Source organism: Piliocolobus tephrosceles, chromosome 10 (genome assembly GCF_002776525.5).
Source record: "Piliocolobus tephrosceles isolate RC106 chromosome 10, ASM277652v3, whole genome shotgun sequence".
NCBI lineage: Eukaryota > Metazoa > Chordata > Mammalia > Primates > Cercopithecidae > Piliocolobus > Piliocolobus tephrosceles.
In genome coordinates, this window is record NC_045443.1 from 80084866 (window position 1) to 80104013 (window position 19148).

General features: G+C 39.0%; 1 protein-coding gene across 1 annotated transcript in view; it reads left to right on the forward strand.

Annotated features, from left to right (window-relative positions):
• Positions 1-466: 466 nt before the first annotated feature.
• Positions 467-19148, forward strand: part of TMTC2 (transmembrane O-mannosyltransferase targeting cadherins 2) — a 439771-nt gene continuing 421089 nt past the window's right edge. The window contains exon 1 of the mRNA XM_023220977.3: positions 467-1218. Coding sequence (XP_023076745.1) covers positions 1136-1218 — 83 coding nt within the window. The 5' untranslated portion in view covers positions 467-1135. The remainder of the gene's footprint in view (positions 1219-19148) is intronic.

A 19148-nucleotide genomic window follows, 5' to 3' on the forward strand; every position in this document is an offset into this window, starting at 1 on the left:
TTGTGACAACCGAAGCTGCAGCAGTCGCCAAACCTGTTCTTCCTCTCCCGGTCTCAGAAGTCGCTCCAGCTGACCGGACTTACGCCTGGCAGCTCTTGGCACACACAGCGCTGTGGCTGAGATTCAGTCGTGCCAGGCGCTGCCAGGCAGCAGCGGGGCGAGCGACCACCTCCTCCTCGGCCTCCTTTCTCCCGTCTTCCCCTCCCAAGGCGCACTGTAGCTACTCCTTTGGGCTGTCTTCCAGCCGTCGCCCTTGGGTCCCGGGGGCTTTCCAGAGTGAAATCGAAGGTGAAAGAAACAAGAGGGCGGGAGGCTGGTAGGAGGAGCCTCCAGGCTAGGGAGTGTGGGTGGAGCCTCCAGCCCGAGGGGCAGGGTGGGAGGAGCCTTCCGGGAGGATCTGGGTGGAGAAAGGGGCTGGGCCAAGCCGGGATGGAGGGTTGGTCACGCAGGCGCGGGGGGCCGCGTCGAGAACCCCACGCGGGAGCTTCTGGAGTCTCCAGCCACCGCTTCTCACTTCATTGGAGAAGGGAGCTGGGGCCGGGGCCGGGAGGGAGCTAATAAATAGTGAATGTGCAGCAGCCGCCTTGGCGGCCGGAGTCCGCCCGAGCGACACCGGAGCAGTGCACCCGGGAGGCGGCGAAGGGAGGCGGTTCGCCTTGTCCCTCCCACCCGCGCCTCTTTCTCTCTCTTCCTCCAGCTGGTCCCAGAGCCCGGCTCGGTCCGGTCCCTCTGCCCCCATCCCGCACCCTTCCACCTCCTCCGAGTCCCACTCCTCACCTAGGACGCCCCAAACTGCCATGGGTTAGGGTGGGAACCGCGACCCGCGCGAAAGACCAGCCCTGCGCTTCCGCCGGGGGACGCGGAGCCCAAACACCGCTCGCCGCTTGCGGGCGCCGGGCATGGGGAGTGTGGTGTGAGCCCGCACCCGGGGAGGACGCAGGAGCTGCGGAGCCGGGCGCGAGGAGGAGGAGAGGAGTCGTGGATTGGAAGGACCCGAGGGAAGGAGGGTGGGGAAGCGACGGAAAAGTGAAGCTGGGAGGAGAAGGCGGCGGAAGGTGGGGATTGATGCTTCTGTTTTTTGTTGCCGCTGCTGCCCTCGCGCTGGGAGCCGAGCCGGAGGGAAGGCGGTGGAGAGATGATTGCAGAGTTGGTGAGCAGCGCTCTGGGGCTCGCCTTGTATCTCAACACCCTGAGTGCGGATTTCTGCTATGATGACAGGTAAGGGGCCGAGAGGAAGGGGCGACGGGCTGCAGGGGCATACTCCGCGGTGGCTCTGAAGCTTCCCGCTTTAAGGCTCGAAGTGCGTCTTGGAGGAATTGGTTCAGCACCTGATGGTTTAGGCAACACGTAAACATTAACACCTAAATCAAACACCCGGGACGTGAGCGCGCTGGGCGGGCCCAGGGAGTTTCCGCTCCTAGTTTGCAGCAGGTTCTCGCCCTTGCTTCTCGGCTGTTGGCAGACGCTTGAGTTTCTTAGCGGAAATCCCGGCAATTTGGGAAACTGTTTAATGAGCGTATTAAATTAAAAAGTCTTAGGTATTCCTTGATGCAACAAAAGCACATTAAGTGATTTTACGTCTGGATTGGGAGGAAGCCGCTCCTCGATCCCTGATAGATCCTCCCTGTTCCGTTTCTTTTTTTTGATGGGACACTTTTATTTCCCGAAGTTAAAACACACATTTGATAGTTACCAAAATTGTGAAAAGAGAGATCGTTCTCTGCTTTAACTTTACCTTTTAACGTGTACAGACTTTTACTTTGAGCCATAATATTGTGCTGCTGATGGTCTCTCCCACCTCCCTAGCCTCCTTCACCAATCCATTGGGCAGCACTTTATAAAAGCATCGGCTTTCATTTCTGTTTGGGAGTTGTACATTAGATGTTAGTGGTTCTTTTGTACTAATTGGAGAAGAAGACGCCCCTAGAGACTGAAGTTGTCTTCTGCACTTAGGTTAGTTTGGGTGGCTAATGATACCTGAACTGTGTTGTCCAAGATACTGCATCGATTTCTGGAAAATGTCACCATTGTTTTGGTGTCTCTACCTATCTTTTAAACGTTATTTGTGTTTAGAAAGTGATGAAAAGCCCCTATATCCATTAGGGAAAATTCCAATTTGTGTCCTTCCGGTGCCTTAATCTGATTACAATTAAAACAGATGCATAATTAAAATATATTAGGGATAACAGCACGCCTGGCTAAACTTATTAACCGTCCTGGGGTGTTTCATGCTCCATTGAAATTAAACCATCCAAAAAGTGAGCACAGATTTACTTTGACAGCTTTTCAGCAGCCTCTCTGGGCTGTGGAAAGTGAATGGATCCCCAGGGTTAGGGCGAGGCAGTGAGTGAACTCTTAAGGAACGTGGTTGACAGTGAGGGGAGGTGAAGGCAGAATCTTCTTCTGGTCGTAATTAGCCACACTCTGTATTCTCTGCTGTGCCCATTCTCCTGCTAAAAGCATTTTCACATCTCTGTTAAGAAATCACCTGATAATAGCTGCTAGAACATCCAGCAGACCCGTCTTAATGCATTTTATGTAGTGCCTATCAGAGGCTAGTTGATAGGGAGCCACTGTTAGACATACATTTTTTCTTAACTTTTATGCAGCATACTGATTTTAGCAACTACACAGCATGCTCTGAGAAATGGTCTGTAGGAGTGAGGTAAATTTCTGTTCTCTCCAATTTTGTGTAATGGTGCACCTGCTATTTCTAGCATATTCGTGGAAAAAGCCCTTGTTTCCAAAGATGGGTGACTTTTTACTAAAACCAGCTTAGGTCAGTGTGGGCAGTTACTGGCTCTGTTGGGGGCGGTTTGGATAGGAAGCTTTTAAACCGAGAATATAGAGCTTATTTAAAAAAAGAAACTTACTATAATACTGTAACCTGTTGTAGAACACTGTGATAAATCAAATATTCCTATTGTATGCCCTTGATAATTGCTGTCTAATCCTTAAGAAAGTACATATCAGAAGTAACCATTCTTTAAAAATTAAAGCTAAATTTGGATATGCATTTTTTCTGTAGGTATAATTGTTCTGTGCTCTTGAGTCATCAGAAGGGTTAGCACTGGACTTTGTAACTTGGAAGAATGGTGTGAGTGTGATGATAAATTAGTTGTGCTTTAATGGTGTAAGTTTTTCAGATGCAATAGGTCAAATGGAGTGTTAACATTCATGACTTCTATCTTGTAGCTACATAGGTGAATTGAGTATGATTATTTGCCCATATCATTTTATTGATATCATGCTCAATATGACGTCTAGATAGTATATATTGATATAATGTTGAGGTCCTATAAGTGTGAATTATACTTTGCTACAATTTGAAAAGTGTATTTTACACTGATTTCTTAGCATAACTGCATATGCCATCACATATTCTTAGAATGTGAAATCTTAAGAGTAGCAAACTTAGGTTTTATGTATCCTAGAAATTATGAGACACATAAATAGGAGCACTGAACTTATTTACTGTTCAAATGATTCATTGCAAAGTTACACTATAAATTGTTTCTTTTCTGACATATTTTCTGTCTAACTACTGTAACTCACTGGTGTGTGAAGGGGGAGGAGAGCTGGGGAGCCAAGTATAAACTGTAGGATGATGATAATTTGTTTATTTCCACTACTCCATTTCAGATGCAAAGATTCATGTTTAAAACATTGCATAAACTAGACCTGTGGATTCTGCTGCCCCCCAGGAACTTTTGTGAAATACAGTTCTGTAAGGAGAGGCCAGTGCCAGATGTGAAGGGAGAAGCGCTCAAGGGAGATGGCTGTTATTCCTGACTTGCTTAACTAAGTCATTATTGCTGTGGTATTTCTCAAAGTTATCATTTCTTATAAATATAGTGATCATTTACTTTATAAACTATATATAATCTCTTTCCATGTTTGATGTAGCTTGGTTGAAATTAAATGGTAACATGAAACTTTCTTATAGCACAATCCATTTCTCTATGGTAAAATTTAATATTTTACAAGTGCTTCTGTGCTAAATTTAAGAATATGCCTCTGATGTGATGAAACAAACAGTGGAAGAGACGAATTCACAGTATATGATGAAAAAGGGTATGTGGTTTCAGCTTCATCCTCCCTCCCCTTGCTTTCAATCTAGTATTGAGTCTTAAGTTGTGGTTAGAGGAAAATTGAAATTAAAAATATGCAGTCTTTGCCAAATTTTAAGTTATGTTGTATGTAATTCTTTAAAGGATTTTCTCTTATTTTCTGGAGAAATTTGGTGTTTAGGTCAGTGGTAAAACTTGCTGACCCAAAATTCTTTGGTTTCTTACGCATTTGTTGAGGGTGACATGGCATCATTTTTTTCTTATCCTTTTTAATAATACTGTTAGAGTTTCTTATGGAGATAGGAAGTGTCAGTTTACTTCATAGCAGACAAAGGTAAACAAACCATAACTGTTCTAAATTTTAGAAGTCTGATTTCACTTAGCACATATCTTCTAATTGGTGACATGCCCTTTTTATACATAGACAAGCAAATAAGATAATGCAGCTTTTACATGCTTTAAATTCTCATATGAGTAAAATAATTTATTAGTTTGCAAAGAAAGACACTTTGCAGGTTTGGAAGTAGAAAATATATTTGTGACTCCTCTGAAAATTTATTTTCTTATTGGACATTTTGCATTCGTTAAACCCAACCAGAATCATGAATGTTACCTGTAGGTCTCTTAGCTATTCCACTGTGCAGTAATTCTTAGAAACTTGGAGAAACAACTACACAGCAGAAGTTTCTACTATGGAGTTAAAACTACATCAAGCTCTTCATAATTCATTCCTAGTTAGCTTTTCATTTGGGTATAAGTGGAAATCTCAGTTTTTATAAACACATTAGTTAAATTTTTCTTTATAATGATTTTGATTAATAATATTTAAAATGAAGGAATGGAATTTAAGGCATATTAACATTTTTTAAAAACCTGCGTTCTTTCTAAAGATACTCAACTATTATTTCCGCTTGATCCTTTAATATTATTGTTAGTTTGGGTTTTTTGACCTAGTATGATAGGAGTCCCTCGTGAAATAATCACTCTGTTAACTTATCTTTAAAAAGTTCTAAGAGACTTGTCTTTGACCAATCTGAGGTTGTTATCTTAAGATTCCAGTATGTGTAACTACTGAAGGCAGGCCTGGTATTTAGTAAAAAGCATGTTTAGAAAGAATTACTATATAATTACGTAAGGGAGAAGCTCTCTTTGTCTCAATGGTTGTCTCATCAAGTTATTATTAGAAGAAGCCACTGCATACAGAAGTATGGTCTTACTCTTCAGTTTCCTTCCCAGTTTTCACTGGAATACAAGATAGAGTTTATAAATTATTTTAGGTGGCGTTTTATTTTCTAGCTATGTTTGGATTGTTTAAACAGACCTATTTGGAAAAAGTTCATTTTGCTCTTTTGAGTAAGTATATCTCATCAGTAAGTTAAAATTAGGTGAAGTCAGTGTGAACCGCTTTACCTCCATTGAGCCTGTCACGTGATGTTTATCATAGTAATTGACCCACATACAGGCATTGAATGGACATGTGCAAATGCCACAGGGAAAATTGCCATCTGTTTCTTAGTTGTTTTCATACACACATATACACACACATACATGCACGATTATTACATTTACATTGGTGATTCTATGGGCTGTTGTTTTGTCATCTGCAGTTAGTGCCCCTATGGTTAATACTGAATTCTCTTCTGCTATAATTTTGAAATAGCAACCTTTTGCATTCCAGCATGTGTTAGGAGCATGGTTTGTCTTTCTAATCATTTTGTTGCTGCTCAGCACACTAAAAGCACTTTGTAAAAAAAATGCCTCTGGTGCTACAACTGTTTTTCATAGGCTAAAGGTGCATTGTCTGTAAAGCAGGCACCTTGGTAATACTAGGAAAGGATGAAGTTTACCCTTAAGGCACTTTGAAAAATCTGTGGCTGACAAACCTACTGTCTTATAACTTTATTATACTCTAGATAAGTGCTTTTAACAGTAACTTTCATCTGTTAACCTTTCCGGTTCTCTCTTAAGAGCAGAGTATTTTATCAGCTTTGGATACTTATTTTAATGACTTCACAGAAGTGACAAGTGTGGCAGCCTCCAAGGAAAGGAACAGTGGCTTATTGAATGTAAAGACCTCTCCTCTATAAATAGCTGTCCTCATTTAGGAGCTCAATTTTTTTAAAAAGTGGAGGGATATTTCAGCAGGACTGCATACCTTCCGTTTTTCATTGGGTGAAAAAGGCATAATATTTTGGATAGTTGCTGGTGTAATTACATACAATGCTAAATGATTTCTTTGAAGATATGATTTGTATGTACATTTGAGGAATAAACTTACATGCAATAATTGACAAATTATTAATATTACTGGATATGGGCTTCTTTGTATATGTAGTGCATAGTACAACTACAGCACTGCTTACGTTGTTAACAAGCATCCCACAAAACACTGTGCTTTCTTACCTGTACTTTAGCAGGTACTGCAAAGTGTTTGAGTCTGGGAGTCTGATGCTAGATCTATACAAATGCTGATAGGTTGACCTTTGACAGGTGGAATTCCAGTTGAATTTATCGCTTTATTGTTACCTTTTAATTTTTTTACTCATGTTTATTTTTATTGATACTCATATTTAAAAACTTTCACTGGGACTCTGTTAGTTTCTTTTCCAAAACACTCACTCCTAAGATTCATGATTGGTACTTTGGCCTGGCCTTATTTTGGGTCTGTACTTACTGGTGCTTTATTCATACATGCAGAAGCTTTGGAATGCCTCTTCCAAATGTCTCTTTCCTACTTGTTCAGGTCAGTTGTTTTTCCTGGATGTCTAAACTCTTTGAGTTGACTAGATTTGCCTCAACTTGTCAATAGGGATTCAAGTTTTTTGCCTCGGAGGTTTTTGGCCATATATTCAAGGCAGTTAATTCCAAAAAGATGCAGCTCTTCCAAATTTCTGTCTCATTTCCTCTCTTTTTCTCCTCTCTGTTTACCTTTCCAATTACATTTGTCAGTTTTTTTGATACTCAAGGTTTCTAGAATTAAAGGTGTGGCTGGGCGCGGTGGCTCACACCTGTAATCCCAGTACTTTGGGAGGCTGAGGCGGGTGGATCCCGAGTTCAGGAGTTCGAGACCAGCCTGGCCAACATGGTGAGACCTTGTATCTACTGAAAATACAAAAATTAGCCAGGTGTGGTGGCAGGTGCCTGTAATCCCCGCTACTCAGGAGGCTGAGGCAGGAGAATCTCTTGAAACTGGAAGGTAGAGGTTGCAGCAAGCCAAGATCACGCCACTGTACTCCAGCCTGGTCAATAAGAGTGAAACTCCATCTCAAAGAAAAAAAAAAAGAAAAGGTGTAAATGTTTGCTTAAGTCTTTTAGAAGCATTTTGGGATTGGTTTTTTGGGTTTACAACTTTGACTTTTTTTTATACAGGTTAATGGGAAACAAGTAAACCTATCTGTGTAAACCAGAGAATTTCAAAAAAGGCGGGAAGACTGAAATGATTGTTTTCGAGATTCCACTTTAAAAGTTGATATCATTTTTTAGAGTAGTTTATTTAAGGACATTTCATAAGTTCTGTTAATTTGAAAAACTAGAGATAATTGTTTTAAAGATGAGATAGAGAAGTTTTGATTTATTCATGTCTAAAAAAATTTTATGGAAAAAATATGAGAATTGAAAATATGAACTCTGGATTTAGATTCCATTTTATTGTGGAATTAAATGAAATTAAACATATATTTGCTCTCTTTGAAGGTTATTCCTGTACCACGTTGCTTGAGGGTAGTGCCATTGTATCCGTTTTAGAAGTACCTTAGTATATGGCAGAGGAGATGCTATTTGCTTATGATGATTCGATAAAAGCTTTTGTTTCTTGATTTCTTTGCTGGGGCATTTTGTGATGTTGCAGTGAGACATGGTATGAAGTGTGGCACAGCGTGTAGTTACAGTCAAGATGACTGGCTAAATTACATGATTTCCGAAACGAAACACACATTAGTGCCCTTGGAATAGCAGCTGTGTGCTAGGTATTGTTAAATAAAATGTTTCTGTGAGGTCTTTGTATTTGATGATTAATCTTCATTTTTGTGAAATTTATTATAAAAGTGTAATTATTCCACAGGAGGATTAAGTTAAAAAAAAAGAAAAGAAAACAGGTTCACTACAGCCATGTGATCATAGTTTCTTTAATTAGGGAACTGTATAAAAACATTGCCTTGTGGTAATGGAATTGATTGAGATTTGAAACTGAAAAATTCATGACTTTTTATAATGAAAGTGCCTTTTTCCTAATTGTGATTCCAGAGATTATTGATTTCCTTAGAAGTAGAACATTTTGACTGTACTAGCCTAGGAATTCTCACTTGACATCATTTAGAAGTATTTTAACTTCAAAGGATGTGTTATTTGCTGTAGAGTGGCCACTGGGGCGCAATATGGCTCTTGACATTTTGAACAGTGTTAAATGATGGTACTGAAGTATTTCAAACAGCCGTGTTTCAACATTGTTTAAAAATCCAGTGGGAAGAATGGCAGTCCATATAACCCTGCATACTTGGAATTCTTTAGTTATTAATTTGAAGTTCAGTTCACAAGTTTATTTCTTACATAGTAAGTTGTTAAGATGAATAAGGCTCATAGAAGTTTTACAGCTGTGTCTTATGAAATTTTGTTTTCTTTTTTTGGTTGCTTATATGTATTCTATAAAGACACTGAAAGGCTGCAAACTATTGTCTTGCTTTTTTTGTTTTTACATTAACCTGTTAGGTCATAGACCTGTGTTACGGTCATTGTTATAAAGCATATTGTTATTGAACTTCTGTTGTAAACCCAAAATTATAAAAGTAGTCTTTGAGAGAGGCAGATAAGTCAAAATACTTTGTGAAAAGTAAACATCTTGTTTTTGTTAATTTCCAATTTGTTCCACAATGAAAGCATGTCTACCCCATTTTCTTTTCTGTTAGTTGTGTCTCTTGGATTAAATGTGAGTCAATAAACTCTAGAGTAAGGCTGCTCCAGAGGGAACAAGGACTTACTGGTTGTCAGTGCATGTAAAAGTGACATCCCTGAAAATTGTGTCCTCTGCGGGGGGTGCTTTAGGTGGTGGCTATAGAGATTACATTCGTAGGCTTGACTACTTTTCTGTTTGGGGAGGACGCTTGTCATTACAGAACCATTCCAAAGAAGGGGTTCTCAAGGTAGGGCTGGCAGCTGCAATTAGCTTATAGTGGTTCCTCTGGGACATTTCTCATGGTTTTGTAAATTGGTTTTTGGCTACTTCTGTCTTCCTATCTTCAGCTTTAAGAAACTAAGCCTGCTGCCTTCAATTCTAAAATGTCTCAGGTAGAAGAGTTGAGTTCAAATGTTTTTTCAAGTGTATTTCCTTTAGGACAAGTTCCTCTCTCCTGTCCCAAATAATTAACTACACGACTGTTCTCCCAAGAAATGGAAAAGATCTCATTTTGACAAAGCAAGCTGTTTATGACAAATTTTCCAACTAGAAATTCACGGAAGAAAAGTTCTCAAATGATGAAGAAGTTTAAGCAGGCAAAAAGACATTTTTATTTGCAGAAATAGGCCCTTTAGAGGGAGGCAATTATTTATAGCTGATAGGAAAAACCAGTATACCTGAATTCGTTTGGTAAACTTCATTTAAAATTGGAAGGTTATTCTTGTTATTCTATTGAAAGAAAAAAAAAATATGGTACTGAATTACGTCACAGATTTATATTAAAGAAACTAAGTTTTATACATTAAACCATTCTTACAGGGATACATACTGATTTAACCAAGAAAATGAATTTGAGATTTCATAAAAATCTTTTAAAGACACCAGTGTGCAGCTTGAAATCAACTATAGTGTACCATGAATATCTATTTGAAATACCCAATTAAAATGACCACATTAAGATTGCATCCTTTCACCTCTATATTTAAATTTACTTTTTTCTTTTATAAACGGTGATGTTTTTTGGCTTTTGTTTCATATTGAACAGAGGATGAAATCAGTATTTCAAAAACTCTTGTATGTCATCAGGATAAATAATGTGCTATTTCCAGGAGGGAATTATTAGTGGCCACTTTTCAGTACACTCCTGGCATGATGTTGAGGATGCCTGTGACTGGCAAGGGGTTTTAGACCCTGCCCTCTGATAACTTGCCTCCCTGCTTTCATATGGACAATTGAGTTTCTAAAAATCTTTTTAAGTGCAGTTCAAATTCAAATTCCCAGTTTTTTGGAGCTAGAAGCATCTCCCTAAAGGGATGCTGAGATGGCTTCTTGCTGGCTTTCTACCTATCTATATGTATATGTTTCTATTAATAGATCTATTAACACATACGGACTTGTTAAAAATGAAGATTTTGGCCGGGTGCGGTGGCTCATGCCTATAATCCCAGTACTTTGGGAGGCCGAAGCAGGTGGATCATGAGGTCAGGAGATTGACACCACCCTGGTCAACATGGTGAAACCTCGTCTCTACTAAAACACAAAAAAATTAGCCGGGCATGGTGGCACACCCCTGTAGTCCCAGCTACTTAGGAGGCCGAGTCAGGGGAATCACTTGAACCCAGAGGGCAGAGGTTGCAGTGAGCCAAGATCGTGCCACTGCATTCCAGCCTGGTGACAGTCTGTCTCAAAAAGAATGCAGATTTTCATTACTGTTATTCCCAGGTACAGCAGATGCTGCAAATTTACTGACCACACTTAGAGTAATAAGACTGTAGTTCATTTAAATGTATTACAGATAAGCTGTCTAAATTCCTGGATTAAAAATGGTTGAATATAAGGTGTGTTTGTTATGGATATGATTTTAGCCAGTTTATTTAATCTATGTTTCATTTTTCTTATTTGTTCAACAATGGCATCTTTAAGTTGATCCTGTGAGTTTGAGGTATTCAGATTTTGAAAAGGTAGAGAGCTTGCTGAACTTCTAGGAGATGATCTCTATTTAAATAATCTGTCACCATCATATAAAATAATGTCATCTTCTTTGTAATATGACTGTGGGGACAGATATGGGATTCTCATTTTGACAAATAAACTGATACGCAGTTGCCTAGGGCTTATGCTCGAGTAGGTACTGATGCCTAAACGGAGTCTCTAGAGTCAAGAGTCTTCATTGGTTTGTGCTTTTGTTGAACAACCCATTTTGAAGAAATTTGGTTTGCATTGCATGAAGACTTTATAGACTTTAGGCAAGCAGCAAAAATGAGGGTCTAGGCAGCTGAAATTAGGAAAGTTAAAAATTTGTTAGTGATTATTGTTAGTGACATTCAGGCACCAGGTGATGCTTTTCAGTGAAGGTATCTAAATAGGATTAGAAATGCTTCGGCCTGTATGACTTTTTAACCTGGTACACTTAAACCTTAGCCTTAAGGCACCTTGGGGGATTTCTGAATAGGTGAATGCACTATCTCTGAAGTTTTAAAATCCTGATTAATAAAACCTTTTTAAGGAACTTGTTCTAAAATGAGTTATACTTTTTCCTTTCTTTTTAAAATAGTGTATGTACTGTGTAGTAGAGGCAGGGTTGTGAATGAATGCTGGACCAAGATAAAAGATTACAGTTTTCATCTTGGAATACCACTGTACTAGCTAAGTACTTGAACTGCTCAGCTCTCGTGAACTCAGTATTGTAATTGGTCAGGAAACGAAAATAATAATAGTAACTGCCAACCACAGAGTGAGACTCAAATGAAATAATATGATGACCGTTCTCTGTGGTTTTAAAAAGCTGCATGGTTATATATTTAGCTGTAGAGTGGTTGGACCAGGGGGCTGAATAACTTGGTTGATCACTGTACATTAAGTACAGCTGTCCCGGCTTATCCTTGGAGGATTTATTCCAAAACCCCCAGTGGATGCCTGAAACTGAGGACAGTACCAAACCCTGTATATAGTATAGTATGTTTTCCTCCATACATACATACCTATGATAAAGTTTAATTTATAATATAAAGTAGGAACAGTAAGATATTAATAATAACAACTAATAACCAAATAGAACAGTTATAATATGCAAGCACCACTACTCTTGTGCTTGGAGTCCGTATTAAATAAAATAAAGATCACTTGGACACAAGCACTGTGATACCTCATCAATCGATCTGATTAACCAAGAGCTATTAAGTGATGAATGAGCGGGTAGTGTAGACTGTTGGATACACTGGACCAAAGGATGATTCACATCCAGGGTGGGATAGGGCAGGACGGCATGCAGTTTCGTCATGCTACTCAGAACAATGTGCCCTTTACAACTTAAGAATTGTTTATTTCTGGAATTTTCCTTTTAATATTTTTGGACCATAGTGGACCATGGGTAACTGAAACCTTGGATAAGGGGAGGACTACTGTATCTCACTCTTATCTCCCCTGAGAAAAGAGTTATGTCCTATTTTGATGTTCTTGCTGACTTTTTCACTTGGAGTCTGTGGTTGAGCCCCTGCTATCTGAGCTACTATTGCATGGCCTGCTCCATCCCCCATACACCGTTTCTGCGTTTCTGCTTTTACTCTCTATCCACTCTTGTGGCCAGCAGTTTCCAGTCTCATTACAAAAGCAGTTTTTGTTCTCTTCTTTTTCTTTTCTGTTGCTTTTTCTATGTTTCTAGTCATTGTACATGAAGGCTTATTTTGAATAGACATTCTAGCCAATCTGAGTACTTCTTTCCTTCTGCAGAGAAAACCGACCAATTACAGTGCATCTGGTATAAATAGTCTTTGGTACTTTGGTTCTGCTTGGCAGAGCATATTGTTACTGGGTACTCATGGTCTCTCTCTTCATTGACGACCCTTTTTCTCTTTGGAGTACGCTCATATTCAGAGTAGTTCTGGCAGTGTGGCGATTAAGAAAGCTGTTTTGTCAGATGAGCTGCAGTTTTGCTGTACCGACGTGTTTGTGTCAATCAGTTGTATATCAAGAATTTGAAGTAAGTTTTGTTTAACACAGGTGCAGGATGACAACATCTAACAAATTAGCCTGGTGGTACATTTTGGGTAACAATTATAAAAAATGTCTTTCAGAGTTTTTCAAACAACAAGGAGGCAAAGAGTAAAGATCACGGAATTTTGTAATCAGAGGTCCAGTGATCTAATCCCAGAACTAATATAGCCAGCCCTCCACATACCTGGGTTCTGCATCTGTGGATTCAACAACCATGGAGTGATAATATTTGAAAAACAAAAATTGTGTCTGTACTGAACATGTACAGATTTTTTATTGTCATAATTTTCTAAATACAGGATGACTATATTTATACAGCACTTGTATTAGGTGTTGTAATCTAGAAATTATTTAAAGTATATGGGAGGATGTGCATAGGTTATATGCAAATGTGATGCCATTTTATATAAGGTCTTTGAGCATTGTGGATTTCGGTATCTGAGGGAGGTCCTAGAACCAAGCTTCCCACTGATACCGAGGGGTGACTGTATGTGCTAATGGTGTTATTTTGATTGTGTTACTAAAACTCCTTTATCCTCTGTTCTCTCTTATATAGAATAAGAATAGCAATACCTACTTTATAGAGTTGTTGGGAGAATTTAATGAGATAAGTTATGTAAAGTACTTAGAAGCATATCTGGTGTCTAGGATACTTACTAAATATTTCTTTTAAATTATTCAGTAATGGTATTGTTGAATAGTCTAAAAAAATCACTATATAATAACACCTGAAACTATTATAGGGCATTTAAGATTTTTCATAAAAGCCAATATGCAAAACTTAAACTTACTTCTGATAATAGTTAACTTAGTATTTTGGGTAAATTTAGGGTAACTGAACTATGTTCAGTGAACTATAATAATTAGGTAATGATTTTGTATTTGAAATTTTGTCCTGAATTTTAAGTTAGGAGAAGTGATGTTGAGATTTTACCATTATGCACACACACAGGCACCCATACAAGCATACATGTACATATATGCAAATTTTGCCAATAAAGTATTTGCAGTGTATAGTTAATTAAATGTACCTATGAAAAACATTATTAGATGACTTTCATATTCTTTACCATGATTGACTTCCTTCTTTTAAATTAGATGATATCGTACCTAGGAGTATGTATTAGTCCATTTCATGCTGCTATACAGGAATACCTGAAACTGAGTATTTTATAAAGAAAAAGAGGTTTAATGGACTCATAGTTCAACATGCTAGGGAGGCCTCACAATCATGGCAGAAGGTGAAGGGGGAGCAAAGGCACGGCTTACATGGAGACATGCAAGAGAGTGTGTGCAGGGGAGCTGCGCTTTATAAAACCATCAGATCTCCTGAGACTTTTTCACTGTCAAGAGAATAGCAGGGGAAAAACCTGACCCCATGATTCAATTACTTCCCACCAGGTCTCTCCCATGATATGTGGGGATTATGGGAGCTACAATTCCAGATGAAATTTGTGTGGGGACACAGTCATACCATATGAGAGTATATGCAAAGTTATGATTTTTTTACCATATTGTAAGAATGATTTTATTCTACAGTATATATCTTAGGCAATGACATATCTTAAAAATGAAAATACAGACTTAGTTTACAGACTTGGTTTGTATTGGAAAAGCTTGTGTTAAATTGACAGCCCAAATCTCAGGAATACATTTTTTTTTTTTTTTTTTTGAGACAGTCTCGCTCTGTCTCCCAGGCTGGAGTGCAGTGGCACGATCTCGGTCCACTGCAAGCTCTGCCTCCCGGGTTCACGCCATTCTCCTGCCTCAGCCTCCTGAGTAGCTGGGACTACAGGCACCGGCCACCGCGCCCGCCTAATTTTTTTTTTTTTTTTTGTATTTTCAGTAGAGACAGGGTTTCACCCTGTTAGTCAGGATGGTGTCCATTTCCTGACCTCGTGATCCGCCCGCCTGGGCCTCCCAAAGTCCTTGGATTACAGGCGTGAGCCACCGCGCCCGGCCAGGAATACTTTTATGTACTGTTTGTTTTACAGTGAGCAGCGTTGAATATAAAAGCTCTGTTTGAATCCTTTTCTGGGAAGCTTGTTCTCACTCATTCCTTCATACTCTCACCAGGACCTACAACTTGTATTACTTTATTTATAAGTAATTCTGCACTTAGGAATATTATTCTTGGCCGGGCACCCTGGCTCACGCCTATAATTCCAGACTTTGGGAAGCCGAGGTGGGCGGATCAGATGAGGTCGGGAGTTTGAGACCAGCCTGACCAACGTGGAGAAACCCTGTCTTCACTAAAAAAAAAAAAAAAAAAAGAAAAAAAGAAAAAAAAAATATCTGGGTATGGTGGTGCAAACCTGTTATCCCAGCTACTTGGAAGGCTGAGGCAGGAGAATCCCTTGAACCCCGGAGGCGGAGGTTGCAGTTGAGGCGAGATCCCACCATTGCAGTACCACCTGGCCAACAAGAGCAAAACTCCATCTCAAAAGACAAAAAGAAAATTAATCTTTCTCCTAATTAAAACAGATCTTTTACACATTTACTTAACATTTTTCTAGGGATTCCCTATATAAAGAAAATATGTATTACCTTAAAATATTAACAATATTTTCTTTCCTCTTCACCCCCGTTTCCTTGAAAGAGAAATATTTCCAACCCCTCCCCCCAAAAAATTAACGTGCTGAAGGTGATCTATCACCGGGGGCAATAAGGCTTTCTCTTTAAAGTCAATGTGGGTCTGATTTCCCCTGCCCCCACCCCAGTCCCTTCTAGATTAAAACAGGTCACAATTTTCTAACGATGGGTTTGGGTGTATTTGCTTAAGAAATATAGTTGAAATTGGCCATTTTGGAGTAATTAATAACGTTTGGAGTAAAACATTAGCGATATTGCCACACTTACAGTGGAAAGTGAGCAAGTTAGTACAACAAAGCATGTCAACCAAAGATATTTCACCTCAGGCACTATCATTATTCATTTCTTGTATGTTACCTTATTGTCACTGGGAATGTTGACTCTGTTCCTACTGATAACTAAATTCTAACAGCAAGTGGAAAGCTCCTAAAAAGAACACTTTTGGTTCTTGTCAGATAACAGCCTAGTTTTCTCTAATCCACATCTGTTCTTTGGAATATTTTTAGACTGTTCAGGTGAAAATTTACCCAGTATCTTAATAAACCAAATTCTGTTACTGATGGGTTAAAAAAATCAGTCATACTATTTTTAAGTTGTTAATGGAAAACAAGTAGATTTTGCAGGATGGCTCTCAAGTCTATGGAATTAATTTACATTGGTGCAAGAAACCAATCGTTCAAGACTTTATTAAACATGCTTTCACCAGATGACTTTGAGAACTAAACAGAAGAAGCCAGGTGTGGTGGCTCACACATGTAATATCCTCACTTCAGGAGGCTAAGGGGACAGAATTGCTTAAGTACAGCAGTTTGAAAGTGGCCTGGGCAACATAGCAAGATTCCATCTCTACAAAAAAATAAAATAGCTTAGGCAGGAGGATCACTTGAACCTAGGAGTTCAAGACTAGCCTGGGCGACAGAGGGAGATCCTGTCCCTATAAAAAATAAAAATTGGGCAGGGTGATAATTCGTGATAACTGAAGTAATTTCCTGGAACAAAAATCCTTATAGTACAAATAATTTTATTTAAGTGAACAAAATAATAGTATTTTACACACATACACAAAATTAATTAGTTTCCATCTCTTCAAGATTTTGAGAGAGACTACCATTCCAGTTTTCAATGCAACTACCACTGCAGAGTTACTTATGCCTGTTTCTACCAATTTCAGAAATTATTTGTACTTTAAGAATTTTTGTTCCAGGAAATTACTTCAGTTGGAGCTAATTTATTGGAACCCTTTACTAGCAAATTTCTGTTCTGTATCAAGATTAGTATTAGAAAAAAAAGGAGATGTATGGAAATTAAGAAAGCAACAAAAATTATAAGAAGATAATTTCCCTTATAAAGAAGTCATTATATGAAAAAGATACTTGCACATGCATGTTTATAGCAGCACAATTTGCAATGGCAAAAATTTGGAACCAACCGAAATGTCCATCAGTCAACGAGTTAATAAAGAAATAATATGTGTATGATGGGATACTACTCAGCCATAAAAAGGAGTGAATTAATGGCATTCACAGCGACCTGGATGAGATTGGAGACTGTTATTCTAAGTAAAGTAACTCGGGAATGGAAAAGCAAACATCGTATATTCTCACTCGTAAGTGGGAGCTAAACCATGAGTATGTAAAAGCATAAGAATGACACAATGGACTTTGCGGATTCAAGGGGAAAGGGTGGGTAGAGAGTGAGGGATAAAAGACGTTGGGTGGAGTGTATACTGCTCAGGTGATGAGTGCATCAAAATCTCACACATCACCACTAAAGAACTCACTCATGTTACCAAACACCATCTGTTCCCCAATAACCTATGGAGATAAAAAAAATTCAAAAAAAGGAAATTGTCCTTATATACATGTCAACCAAAAGATTTAATTATATTTGGTAAGAACATTGTAAATTGTTTTGTAGTGTATTCTGAGAATTTATGTCAGAGGCCAGAAATGGCTTTTGTTACCAGAAGTAATGGAAGGAAAAGAAAAGTAAGGGTATGCTTACCATTTTGGGTAGTCTGATTTCTGCAAATTATAGTGTAAAAATATGATAATTCTATTCAAAATTTTGGAGAAATATTCAAACTTGGTTTATTTTAAATTAGGAAATCAGCTCAAATAGGCATTGGCCTTTGATTTAAGAGTGTTAAGTCATTCTTAGGTAGAAATGTGCTATCTCCCGAGAAAGCATCAGTGTGGGATGCCTTAAGCTCATGTCATCCCCTCTTCCGTTAGGAAGCATTTGTAAATGCTTAGCTGTGTTAGGAATCATGTTAGATATTGGGGGCAGTGACTCTGAAGAGGATGTGCGATATAATGTCAAAAAGCTTAGGGTCTGGTGGGGAGACAACCAAGCAAACAGATAGCTTCTCTAAAATAGAGACATGCTTATGGCTTAAATGAGTACATAAGAGGGGCACTTGACCCAGACTGGGAGGGAAGGAGGCACTTATGAGATGCTTATGCTTGAACTGACTCCTGAAGAACAAATAAAAATTAGATTAATAAAGATGAGAGAGAAGGCTGGGTGCGGTGGCTCATGCCTGTAATCCCAGCACCCTGGGAGGCCGAGGCGGGTAGATCACCTGAGGTCAGGAGTTCAAGACCAGCATGGCCAACATGGCAAAACCTTACCTCTACTAAAAGTATAAAAAATAGCTGGGCTTGGTGGTACACGCCTGTAATCCTAGCCACTAGGGAGGCTGAGGCAGGAGAATCACTTGAACCTGGGAGGTGGAGGTTGTGGTGAGCCAAGATTGTGCCACTGCACTCCAGCCTGGACAACAGACAACAGAGCAAGATTCCATCTCAAAAAAAAAAAAAAAAAAAAAAAAAATGAGAGAGACAGAGAGGAATATTTGAGGAGAAATATGTAGGGAGAGAAAAGTTTGGTGTCCAAGAAGAGGGAATAAACCTGGAGGATAGGATGAGAGGGAAGAGAGACGAGTTGATAGGAGCCAGGTCACCAAGGGCCTTGGGTTCTCTGATAACATTTAAACAATTATCTGAAGTGGGATGAAATCCAACAGAGAGACAGGTAGCTATTATAGGATTATATTGACTATATAGGATTTTATAGGCTGTATAGGATTATATTGGAGAATTTGTATTGCCAGTGGTGATTAGTATTTTAAAAAGTTAAGAACAAAGATGAAAATAAATTTGGATATAGTAGAAATGGAAAGGTGGAGAAAACTTGACTTCACTTGGTAATTAACTGAATGTGGAGGGTTAAGGGGAAAGAGGTTTAAGACTATTCTCGGATTTCTGTTGGACAAGTGAGTAAAAAAGAAACACATATGTAGATCACTTTTGGGTGAAGGGAGATGGAAAGACATGCCTACTTTCCTTAATGAGTAAGAGGAGAGGTGACATGTCAGAACGTCTCTGCTCACAAATGTGTGTTGTGTGGATGCTTCAGAGTTTGGCATGCCGGTATTTGCTACTTTCAATTGGTGCTAAAACTTCGTCATTGCGCCTTTATTTTTGCTAGCATATTATTTATTTTGATAATAAAGACTTTAGGTTATAAGTGATTGTCTCAATACATTTGAGCTGCTGTAACAAAATACCATAAACTAGGCAATTTATAAACAACAGAAATTG